Here is an 11,158-nt window from a genome sequence, read left to right as displayed (position 1 = left end):
ACATATTTTTTTTATTTTTTTAAAAAGGTGTAATCATTTTATACATAAAAAATTGAAAATAATATGTAGTTTAATGATAAGAGTGTGTTGTTTAAACTAATTTTTAAGTAATGTGAAAATAATTTCATTATTTATTAATTTTTACTCATTTTAAATAAGTGAAAGAATGTTTTTTTTTCTTTTTTCTCTCCATTTAAACACCTTTTTGCATCTTATTTTTATTCTCCATTTTTTAGTTTTACTCTTTTTCTCTATTTCACTTATGACGTGAGGGAGCATTAGTGCAAGCACTCAAATTTGGTGGAGGTAGTCAAATTTGTCACGAATAGAAAAGGAGTGCAATTTGATAGAACTAGCATATTTGGGCTAATTTGGATTAGAGTTTAGGGTTTATACATTATAAAGAAAATTATACACATGTTTGTATAATTTGATTATCACAATTAAATTTGATTTCAATCAACTTGCAAAATCCAGAAATTAGTTTTTTTTATTCTGCTTCTGTAGTTCATCTTGTTTTATAGAGTAAACCATTATATTATTTTTATGTTAAGTTACCTGCATGTTCTGACTTTCATGGTATCACTTAAACCAGAAGACAAGCCCCAGAAAATCACAGCTTTCTTTGCTGAGTTGGAGATGCTCCATATTTAATTATATCTCACACTCTTAAACATATAATCCAGAATCACACTCTTGCATATCAAATTATAAATCATGATAATAAGCTATTCAACTTTCCATCATGTTATTTTAATATCACTGTAATTTAAAAATTAAGAAAAAGAGACAAAGTTCTGATCCATGCAAGTGGTAAAGAAAAACATTTGACATCAAATATTCACATGCTATCCACGTTCAGCTAGACAATTCTCCATATAAAGCCTACATGCAAACAAATTCATAGTGGATGACAAATTATAAGGGAAAAGGACCATAAGAGGAAATACCAACACATAAAATAAATTGTGTAAAGCTGATACAAAAAAAGAATTGAAGTGGAAGTGGACGATGATGATGATGATATTCAAAATGGTAAAGCTGTGTTAAGTCACAATCCGTGGTAAACACCAAACATGTGAGAGAAATGAATCATGAAATAGTAACCACGTTTCAGTTTATAATCCACACACACTCTTGAATAGCACCTCACAGCACAGAGCACTATTCATTTGAGCTTACTTAATGATTCTTACAAACAGCATGAAGTACGTAACATTTGTGTACAAGTTTTTTGGTTGCTCTGCCTCGTGATGGCCAAAACCAGAACACTTGTGCTTGTGTGTGTTTTGACCCTTCTTCTGGTCACAGACATTGCAAAGTCTCAAGAGTTTTTCTTCAACGGATTCGGTGGTGCTTCTGCCACCAACATGGCCTTAAACGGAGGAGCAGTGATTGAGCACAAGGGCTTGCTTCGTTTAACAAACAACACTCAGAGAGTAATTGGGCACGCGTTTTATCCAACTCCAATTCAGTTCAAGCACACCAACAAAAGCTCTTCCACCGACACAAAACTTTTCTCCTTTTCCACTGCTTTTGCATTTGCAATCATCCCTCAGTACCCAAAACTCGGTGGCCACGGTTTTGCCTTCACCATTTCGCGCTCCGCGTCCCTCGCGAACGCGTACCCGAGCCAGTACTTGGGCCTCCTCAACCCAAAAGAACTGGGGAATTTCTCAAACCACCTTTTTGCAGTGGAGTTCGATACCGTCCAAGACTTCGAGTTCGAGGACATCAATGACAACCATGTTGGTGTCAACCTCAACAACATGGTATCCAACAAATCCGTGGAAGCTGCGTTTTTCCCTGAGGACTCAGCCAATAAACAAAACCTGAGTTTGAAGAGTGGTAAAGTGATACAAGCATGGGTTGATTATGATTCATCAAATAACCAATTGGAGGTTAGACTCTCCCCAACTTCCTCCAAACCCACTTACCCAATTTTAAAATACAAAGTAGATCTCTCACCAATTCTCCAAGATTCCATGTACGTGGGGTTCTCTGCTTCAACAGGGTTACTAGCAAGCACACACTATATTTTTGGTTGGAGCTTCAAAATAAACGGAGAGGCCAAAACCCTTTCCTTGCACAACCTCCCATCGCTCTCTGTCCCTAACAAAACTCAAAACCACTTAATCTTAGGACTCTCCCTTTCATTCATTCTAACACTCGCCGCAATTTCTCTGGCGTGTTACCTATTCAGAAGGATGAAGAACACCGAAGTAATCGAAGCTTGGGAGAGGGACGTTGTTGGGCCGCACAGATTCCCGTACAAAGAGCTGCACAAAGCCACGAAGTGTTTCAAAGACAAGAACCTCCTCGGGTTTGGAGGGTCCGGTCGCGTCTACAAAGGGGTTCTCCCGAAGACCCACATGGAAATCGCGGTGAAGCGAATCTCCCACGAATCTAAACAACGTGTGCAGGAGTTTGTGTCTGAAGTATCAACCATAGGAAGACTCCGACACAGGAACCTCGTACAGTTACTGGGTTGGTGTCGGAAACAAAACGACCTTCTACTTGTGTACGATTTCATGAAAAATGGAAGCTTGGACAGATACTTGTTCGATCAACCGAAGAAAATACTGACATGGGAGGAAAGGTTTAAGATAATAAAAGGGGTGGGTTTGGGGTTGGTGTATTTGCATGAGGAGTGGGAACAGACGGTGATTCACAGAGACGTCAAAGCTGGGAACGTTTTGCTGGATAACGAGATGAATGGGAGGTTGGGGGATTTTGGGTTGGCCAAGCTTTATGAGCATGGTGCAAACCCTAGCACCACACGTGTGGTGGGAACGATGGGGTACCTTGCACCTGAACTCACACGAACGGGGAAACCCACCACCAGTTCTGATGTTTACGCCTTCGGAGCATTGTTGTTGGAGGTGGTGTGTGGGAGAAGACCCATCGACATGAAGGCGTTGCCGGAGGAGCTGGTGCTGGTGGACTGGGTCTGGGAGCGGTGGCGCATGGGGGCGCCGCTGGCGGTGGTGGACTCCAGGTTGGGTAATGTGTTTGATGAGGTGGAAGTTTTGATGGTGATCAAAGTGGGATTGTTGTGTTCCGCGGAGGCACCGGAGAAGAGGCCCAGCATGAGGCAGGTGGTGAGGTACTTGGAGATGGAGGTGGCGCCTCCGCCGGCGGTGGTGGATGGTGGTGGTGGCTGCTATGGAGAGTTGCATTCGTATTCGCCGTGGTCGTCGGTGGGTGATGACGTGCCGTCGTCGCTTTCACTTTCCGGTGGCCGGTAAAGGGACAAAAAAGACAGTTAAATTACTAATTTTCAATTAGTTGGAATTAAAGGGTCAAAAGATTCTCTTCTCTGCCTATTGTCTTGACTTGAATGATTATCTTTTTTATATTAATGAAATTTGTTTGTTTATTTAGGACATATACTGTTAAGACTTCCAACACTTCTTAAAAAATGAAATAAGTTTATTAATAAATTAAAATAATTTATTTATGAATTAAAAATTGCTTTTTCTGTTACAGCGTTAATTTTAACTTTTTTAACAAATTTAAACTTGAGCAATAAACTTTTCATTTTAATATAGTATTAATTATTATTTTTTAATTTATTCTCATATTAATTACTCTTCTTGTTTTATTCGAAATAATATGTTTATGAAAAAATATTTGATAATCATACTAACATTTACAAAAATATATTTTTAATTCATGTATAAATTAATTTCTTTTATAAAAAAAATACTTCTTTAAAATATTTATGAAAAAAATTATCCGAAGTGAGAAGTAGTAATAAGTATTTACGATTTATGATGTTTAGGAATTAATTAGTATTTGTTTTATTTTATACAATATCTTGAATATAAGGTAGAATAAATTAAAAATTATCATAATTAAACACTACATTAAACACTTTTACTTGAACATAAACAGCAGAATTTGCTTGTTTTCGAATTAAACCCAATCTAAAGTTTGAAAAACTGAACCTGTATTTCCCCATTAACACCCTCACAAACAGACTTTTTTAGCTGGGAGAGTAACCTGTTTAATTTGAATGGAATATTAAATTTAAATTATTTTAAATTTACTTTTAAGATAATCTGGAAATTTATTTATTTTTTACTTTATTTATATATGAATTTTAAAATCAAATATAATTTTACAATTTATTTAAAAATGATAAATAACAAACTCTGAAAGTAATAAAACAAAATATTATAATAACTGTATGTGTTTTGGTTCAAACTTGTATTTGGCTCCTATGCAGTAGTACTAGTCCCATGTTTTCTTAGTCAAAATCTCAATCATTTATCATACAACTTTTTTATTCTTATTTAAAGATTTCTCCTACTTTTCATAATGCATTTTTTGTTATAAAATTATCAAACTTATACAATATCACTTTTTGTAATATAACTCATTAAAATTATAGTATGAATTATATTAACTAAATGTATTTAAAAAAATACAAATATATTTGAACCTTTTTAAGATGATAATTTATTCAGAGTAAATCAAAATATAAACCTAGTGTATGTGTGTGAGAAAATTATTGAAGTGAAAATACTCATGAACTTGTTTAACTGTGATAATGTATTACAGTACTTCATAAAAGACGAATCTTAGCCAAAAAAGAAATTGAAGGTTCAAATGGTCACTCTCCTTTTCATTTATTTCAGTTTGCAATAGCTGTACACTCTAGAAGGCAAGAAAATTAGCAAAACTATTAAATACAGCAGATGTAATGTGACTAACTGTACAAGAACATTGCAAATCATGTCAATTCATACGTGTATATACATACATATACATATACATATATATATATATATACATACACATATACATATATATACACATACATACACACATATACATATCGATAAATAGGATGCTGGATGCTCCTCACTTGTCTACCAAGAACCTCCTCAATCTCCCTCCATCTTCTTCCAACATTAATAACTTGGAAACAATGGAAACACCTTTTCTGAATTAGGCAATAATGTGGGAAGCTATCAACACTGATCAACAAACAAATGCATGGTTATTCTCTCTGATAATTTGCTATTGGTTTACCAACTTTTCAACAGTGTTTTCATCCTCACTATCTTTTCCACAACTGAAAATTTCATCATCATCAAACCCTACAATCAGTTGAAAACATGTTCGTTAGTATCATTTTCTACCGCACAATATTTTATAAATACTTTAGGAAATAAAAATAACAAAAAGAAATTAAATTCTTTATAAGCTACAGTCTACTCACATATAAGTTCATTTAATTTTTTCTTCTTATTTTACTTTTCTGTAGGTGTTTAAAGAGAGACTTGTCCAAACAGATCCTAAGCACATGTAGTGTACCTTCATCCAATTCTTCAGCTTCATCATTTAAAGGCCTTAAAAGCATTGTGTTAACTGAAGATGGATCCAATGCCATCCAATCTGAGTTCCCATACTCGTCTATGTATAAATCCCTTGGCCTAATCCACTCATCAACATAACTAATGGTGTCAAATGATAGGGGATCACTAAAATCTTGATCTTTGCTCGTAAACCTGAAAGAAAAGTTAAACATTATAATAATTCCCTTCAATTGGCAACTGCATTAAAACAAACCATCAATATTCAATGTACAACAGTTTAAGCTCACATTTGTCTTAATCGTAAATTGCAGTGAACAAAGACAAGATCGGTAAGGTGTTGGCGCTCTATATAATTCCTTGTGTTGACTATTTGTTCAAAAGGAATCTGGTTTCTCTTGCAGGACATCACACTGGATGTTTGGCTGAGAATACGAATTGCTAACCGTGATAAGTTAGGGCAGCCTCCTCCATATGTTGACCACCATTCAGCTGCAAAAATAGCATATGTAAGTCTTATGTAAGGAAAATGTAAATTATCAAGCATAGAAGTCAAATAGAATCTAGCTGTCGACTCCAGAAAGATTTCATCAGGGCAAAATTTCAAAAGAACTACGCTGCCAGTGATTCTTAAACTACAAGTACTTTGTGCAGAACTTTCAGACAACAAAAAATTCTACTTCAAATTCTACAGCATTGGTCATCATGCCAAAGTCAAATTTTGTCCTCTTTCATCTTATCGGTTTTTACACCAGCATTCTTATACTATTACTACTTTCATACTATGAATAGATTCTAATTCATTTTTTCAATTAAGTTACTTAGACTTGAGAAAGTTAAATCACAATATAACAGATGTGTATGCTACTCTTACAAGGAAGCAGATTATCTCTTGCTCTCACTGCCATCTTTCTCCCAAAGTCACCTGCAGCAGACTTATACAAGTTTATCTCTTTGATAATTTTATCTTGGATTCTTGTATCAGATACCAATCTCTCTATGCAGTCAAACATTCCTGAGACAATCTGACTGTGAATATCTCCTTGAATACTATAGAAGAACTTTGGATTAAGGTAGAATCCAGCAGCGTGAAGAGGATGATGCCACAGCCTTTCCCATCTATGATGTATAATATTCCAGTACACCATGTATTCCTCCCTCTTACCGAGAGCTTTTTTAATTGCTTCTTTTGCCCGGTATATTCCAGCATAAATGTATCCCATTGCAGGTCTCATCTCACTACTAGCTATTCTCAGAACTTTTAAGAGAGGGGCTGTTAGACGAACAATCATGTCACACGAGGACCAAAATGTTTGACTGCTTAGGCAATCTAACATTTCAAGCCCTGCTGATTTCTTTGAATATGGGCAATCTGCCCACTCCTGAGAAGTCACCAAGGCCTGTAAATTGTGTTTAAGATCAACCATCCGTTTCAATGTGGTAAAGTTTGTTGCAAATTGTGAAAAAGATGGATCCACAATATCATTCCCTAACGTATACCTTTTAACCATAATCAAAATTGCACTGTAATTGTACACAAATCTTGTTACAGATTTAGCTTGTTCAATCACTGCACTAATCCACTCAAGATTTCCAAAATCTTCAAGTATGAAATCAATGCAATGAGCAGCAGAAGGGCTCCAATAAAGGGTGGGAAAAGTGTCGGTCAGCCGTCTACCAGCAACAGCATATTGTTCTTCACCAGACGTAATCACTTGCAGCACTTGCCCGACTCCAACTTCATCTACTACTTGTTTTATCATGTCATACAGAAAATCTGCAGAAGTTGAAATCTCAGTCGCATCCATAGATTTCAAAAAGACAACGCCTTCAGGACAATAAGCCAAAAAGCTTATCAGTACTCTCCCAGTTTCTGTTGCCCATTGATCAACCAAAATGGAACAGCCAGTCCTACCCCAAGTCATCTTGCATCTATCTATATCATTCTTCACTTCCTCCACAGAGTTCTTCAGGATCCAACCCCGAAGTTCATGATGCGAGGGCCGCTCGAAACCCGCCCCCCTTGAAGAAATTGCATCAACCATTTCATGAAAATAGACTGAGTTCACGGCATCAAAAGGTGCACCAATGTCATACAAAAACCGACCAATCGCCATATGAATGTGATTGTCCACCCTTTTGGGAAACAATCCATTCTTCTCCACAGCAACAACACCCTCCGAATTTGCATAAATTGCTGCAGGATTCTTACTAGCTCTCATCTTCTTCCTCCTTTCCATATTCTTACTCATTCCTTCACCAGGATTCACTACCAAACTTGAATTGTGGTCCACTCCAATGGCCTGCAGCCCCTGATTGACATCAACCTGGTTATTATTGGGAAGCGAGTTCACAACAGTGGTCAAAGGATTAACACTCATAATCTCCTCCTCGATCTTCTGCTTCCTCCTCTTCTTCACCACAACCCCATCCAAACTCTGCTGCATGTGAAGCCTGACATCATGGGGGACACGGCTGCAAGTGGATGCATTCCCTTTCTGGCAAGCTAGGTGTTCCTTAATCCTATGAATCCCACCACCCTTGAACATCTTCTGACAATATATGCACTTCAGCTGCACCTTGTCCCCATTCTTATACATCTGAACATGTTTCCATGCCGGGTCATGTTTCTGGGATGTAATTGGCACCGGTTCCAGATTCGAACCCATTTTTCCCTATAATCACAGCCACCATTTCAGAGATTAATAATAACATAACAGCCATATTAGTGTGAATGCAACAAAACCAACCACTTTCTCATGACCCAAATCGGTGTTTACTTTCCACCGAGCCAAATTGTAACAAAGATGCAATCTTTTTTCAATATCAAATCCTTAACGCTTCTGGGTCTGGTTTTGAGACAACAAAAAAACGGAAATTGAAGAACCAAATAGAGAGAGTGGAAAAGAGGAAAATATGCATACCCGGTTTGATGAATCGCTTTTTTTTATTATTGGAAGAGAAGAGAGGAATAGGAAGAGAGAATGAACCGACTCCAAGAGAGAAGCCAAGAGAACCGTGGAGATGTGACCGGACAGACCGGTTAGGGCATAGAGAGAGGGGTCCGGTTGAGTTGGCTTCGCTTCGAATAGATCCGGTTTCGGCGGTAAAAGGTAGCTGGCCGGACCGGTTTGTTTTCCAACAAATAATGAGAAAACCGATATTCGTGCCCATCCTCTTCTCCTCAATCTAATCTTCTGTTTTTATATTATTTTAGAGTTTTAAATTTTAAGCATGATCTTTGGAAATACACTTACTTTTACATTAAATACAAATTATTAAATTTTTAAGATAGGTGTGCATAAATTAATCCAATTGCATTCTAATAAATAACAACAAAATAACCCAAGAGTTATTAATCTACCATCATTTTAGTTGTTACTTTTAAAATTAAATTCTTTCAAATTTTTAGTTTCAAGATAAATTAGATAAAAAAATTCTCTATCATATATGAAAATTTATATGCAGTATTATCAAACATTGCAATTACATTAATAATGGCGACATACTAATAACAATAATAATGATTGTAAAAGTAATAATAATATTGATTATCAGCATAAACATTACAAATAACTCCAATGTAAATAATAATTGTGATGATAATATATATATAGTTTTTATTATCTAAAAAATTACGTATAAAATTGAAAATGTTTTATTGATTATAATTAGAAAATTAATAAAATATTTTATAATTTAATTTAATTTTGTTACTTGTAATTTCAAATTGATGAATTAGTTTTCAAAACATAAAGGGTGACAAGGATGCTATAGTAGTATATATAAGCTTAAAAGGAATATTTTATCTTCATGAATTTCTGGAATAGAAGTATATACTAATATAATTTTATTTTCACATCAAATTAAAAATCATTGCCTAATTTTTGTTTTACAAATATTAATTGGTGAAAGGAAAGTAGTGGGAAACGGTTTTCAAACAGAATTAGAAAATGGCTAAAAGCAAGGAACCTCCATCACATATATATAGCTTTTTCCTTCTACACAGCACCATTATATGAAACACAACACAACACAACACAGTTGAAGAAAGAATGAGCAGAAACAGTTCCACTCTCCCAAACTCAATGCCTACTTCCTCACATTACTTCCTTCTCTTCTGCTTTCTAATCTCCATCTCCCACACAGGTTCTGATCTTCTTCCCTCTCTCACAATCCATGCATGCATATCCCATGAAAGATTTTCACATCTTTTTTCTTCATGATTATAGCTATTTATTGTGGTATTAATGTTTATAATTCTTTTACTCATTCATACTCACCCTTCTCTTATAGTTTACTTCCATTTTTCATCACATTGTTTGTTACTTCAGATGGGACACAACTCATAGTGGTAAACAACTGCAAAGAAAGTGTATGGCCTGCAATTCTCGGCAATGGAGGACAGCCTTCACCTAAACATGGCGGCTTTTATCTTGGAAGTGGTGAAGAGGTTGTTGTCGAAGTTCCTGAGGGTTGGTCAGGGAGAATCTGGGGCAGACAAGGGTGTTCCTTCGACCAACAAACAGGCAAAGGTTCTTGTCAAACAGGAGATTGTGGAGGCCTATTGCAATGCAATGGCATTGGTGGAGTTCCTCCTGCAACCCTAGTAGAAATGACCCTTGGAACCTCAAAATCAGCATTGCATTTCTATGATGTTAGTTTGGCTGATGGGTTTAACCTTCCCGTCTCAATGAAGCCACTGAATGGTGGTGGTGCAGATTGTGGTGCTGCTGGGTGTGAAGCTAACTTGAACGTTTATTGCCCTTCAGCCTTGGTTGTGGAGAGGAATGGGAAGGTTGTGGGGTGCAAGAGTGCTTGTTTGGCAGCAAAATCAGATAGATATTGCTGCACTGGTGAGTTTGCTGAAAGATGCAAGCCAACTGTGTTTGCTCGTCTCTTCAAGACCGTTTGCCCTAATGCTTATAGCTATGCTTATGATGATTCAGCAGTGCTCAAGACTTGTGTGGCACCTCGCTATGTCATTACATTCTGCCCTCCACATTGATCATGTGTCTCTGCTGTTTTCACTGTTTTGTTTTTCTTGTTCTTCATTCAGTATGAACTTTAGTTTTGCAATTTTCAAGGGTACAAAACCCATTTAAGCATATGACAACATCAATTCATTTTACTGCTCTACCATTTGGAGTTGTGATTAACTGATTGTGTTCATTATTTCAATTATTAGATTTTAACCAGCCTCTTACTTATATTATATTACCATATATTTAATTTTCTAATTAATATTTACTTAAAAAACCATATTCAGCACTTGTGTCATTGAGATAAGGATATTAACAGAATTGATATCTGTCACTGGTTCAATCTATTTATATTTGTTTCTTCAAAGCTATCCACTACTGACCCTATACTCAAGCCACAACTTACGTAAATCCATAAGGATAAGTGCAACAATTCTAAACATACTTCTATATATATTTCTATTCTTCTCTACTCTTTCAAATGGAGTGAAACTACACCTTCAACCTCTCTAATTAATGGCTTCAAATTCCTTGGACATGAACCCCTCTTGGACAAGATTGCAGAACAAACAATTTGAGAAGGCACTGGTCTTGTACGATGAAGACACACCAGATCGGTGGCATCATATAGCGAAGGATGTTGGTGATAAATCAGTGGAGGAAGTGAAGAGACACTACGCAATTCTTTTAGAAGATGTTAGTAGAATAGAGTCAGGGCATATTCCAATTCCCCAATACAAGTTCTCTGAAAACATGCATGGATGATGATGCAGAGGTATATGCTTTAATTAATTAATATACATATTAAACTTCACAAGTATTATTTCTCTTCTCTCTTGCAATTTATCGAAA

At 36.1% G+C, this 11,158-nt stretch overlaps 4 protein-coding genes across 7 annotated transcripts; 3 read left to right on the top strand and 1 right to left on the bottom strand.

Annotated features, from left to right (window-relative positions):
* Positions 1-918: 918 nt before the first annotated feature.
* On the top strand, positions 919-3,388 carry LOC137814996 (L-type lectin-domain containing receptor kinase S.4-like). Its single transcript, XM_068617990.1, has one exon. It carries the CDS (start codon positions 1,254-1,256, stop codon positions 3,246-3,248), a length of 1,995 nt encoding a protein of 664 aa, XP_068474091.1. The 5' UTR covers positions 919-1,253; the 3' UTR covers positions 3,249-3,388.
* Positions 3,389-4,602: 1,214 nt separating this feature from the next.
* On the bottom strand, positions 4,603-8,496 carry LOC137814995 (uncharacterized). 4 transcript variants are annotated; one of them, XM_068617988.1, is made up of 5 exons: positions 8,249-8,496; positions 6,199-7,999; positions 5,615-5,816; positions 5,326-5,519; positions 4,603-5,108 (listed from the first exon to the last, which is right to left on the bottom strand). In XM_068617988.1, the coding sequence occupies exons 2-5, from the start codon at positions 7,991-7,993 to the stop codon at positions 5,029-5,031; spliced, it is 2,271 nt and encodes a 756-aa protein (XP_068474089.1). In that variant the 5' UTR covers positions 7,994-7,999; positions 8,249-8,496; the 3' UTR covers positions 4,603-5,028. The 4 variants fall into 4 exon arrangements, with proteins under 4 accessions (XP_068474089.1, XP_068474087.1, XP_068474088.1 ...); XM_068617986.1 differs by having other exon boundaries at positions 5,231-5,519; positions 8,249-8,480; XM_068617987.1 differs by having other exon boundaries at positions 5,231-5,519; positions 8,075-8,250.
* An 883-nt stretch (positions 8,497-9,379) lies between these two features.
* Positions 9,380-10,376, top strand: LOC137816108 (thaumatin-like protein). The gene is made up of 2 exons (XM_068619202.1): positions 9,380-9,473; positions 9,659-10,376. The coding sequence occupies exons 1-2, from the start codon at positions 9,380-9,382 to the stop codon at positions 10,330-10,332; spliced, it is 768 nt and encodes a 255-aa protein (XP_068475303.1). The 3' UTR covers positions 10,333-10,376.
* Positions 10,377-10,807: 431 nt separating this feature from the next.
* Positions 10,808-11,074, top strand: LOC137814994 (protein RADIALIS-like 3). Its single transcript, XM_068617985.1, has one exon. It carries the CDS (start codon positions 10,823-10,825, stop codon positions 11,069-11,071), a length of 249 nt encoding a protein of 82 aa, XP_068474086.1. The 5' UTR covers positions 10,808-10,822; the 3' UTR covers positions 11,072-11,074.
* Positions 11,075-11,158: the final 84 nt, after the last annotated feature.

The sequence above is a fragment of the Phaseolus vulgaris genome, chromosome 1, assembly GCF_000499845.2.
Source record: "Phaseolus vulgaris cultivar G19833 chromosome 1, P. vulgaris v2.0, whole genome shotgun sequence".
NCBI classification, from domain to species: Eukaryota; Viridiplantae; Streptophyta; class Magnoliopsida; order Fabales; family Fabaceae; genus Phaseolus; species Phaseolus vulgaris.
This window is presented reverse-complemented; position numbering and strand designations above follow the sequence as displayed.

Excerpts from the sequence above, each read along its gene's own strand:
- LOC137814996 (XM_068617990.1), top strand. The coding sequence starts at position 1,254 with ATGGCCAAAACCAGAACACTTGTGCTTGTGTGTGTTTTGACCCTTCTT.
- LOC137814995 (XM_068617986.1), bottom strand. The coding sequence starts at position 7,993 with ATGGGTTCGAATCTGGAACCGGTGCCAATTACATCCCAGAAACATGAC. Across the intron at positions 5,817-6,198 it reads AAGAGATAATCTGCTTCCTT|CTGAATGGTGGTCAACATAT; the intron begins GTAAGAGTAGCA and ends CTATTTTTGCAG. Across the intron at positions 5,520-5,614 it reads AATTTACGATTAAGACAAAT|GTTTACGAGCAAAGATCAAG; the intron begins GTGAGCTTAAAC and ends CTTTTCTTTCAG.
- LOC137816108 (XM_068619202.1), top strand. The coding sequence starts at position 9,380 with ATGAGCAGAAACAGTTCCACTCTCCCAAACTCAATGCCTACTTCCTCA. Across the intron at positions 9,474-9,658 it reads AATCTCCATCTCCCACACAG|ATGGGACACAACTCATAGTG; the intron begins GTTCTGATCTTC and ends TTGTTACTTCAG.
- LOC137814994 (XM_068617985.1), top strand. The coding sequence starts at position 10,823 with ATGGCTTCAAATTCCTTGGACATGAACCCCTCTTGGACAAGATTGCAG.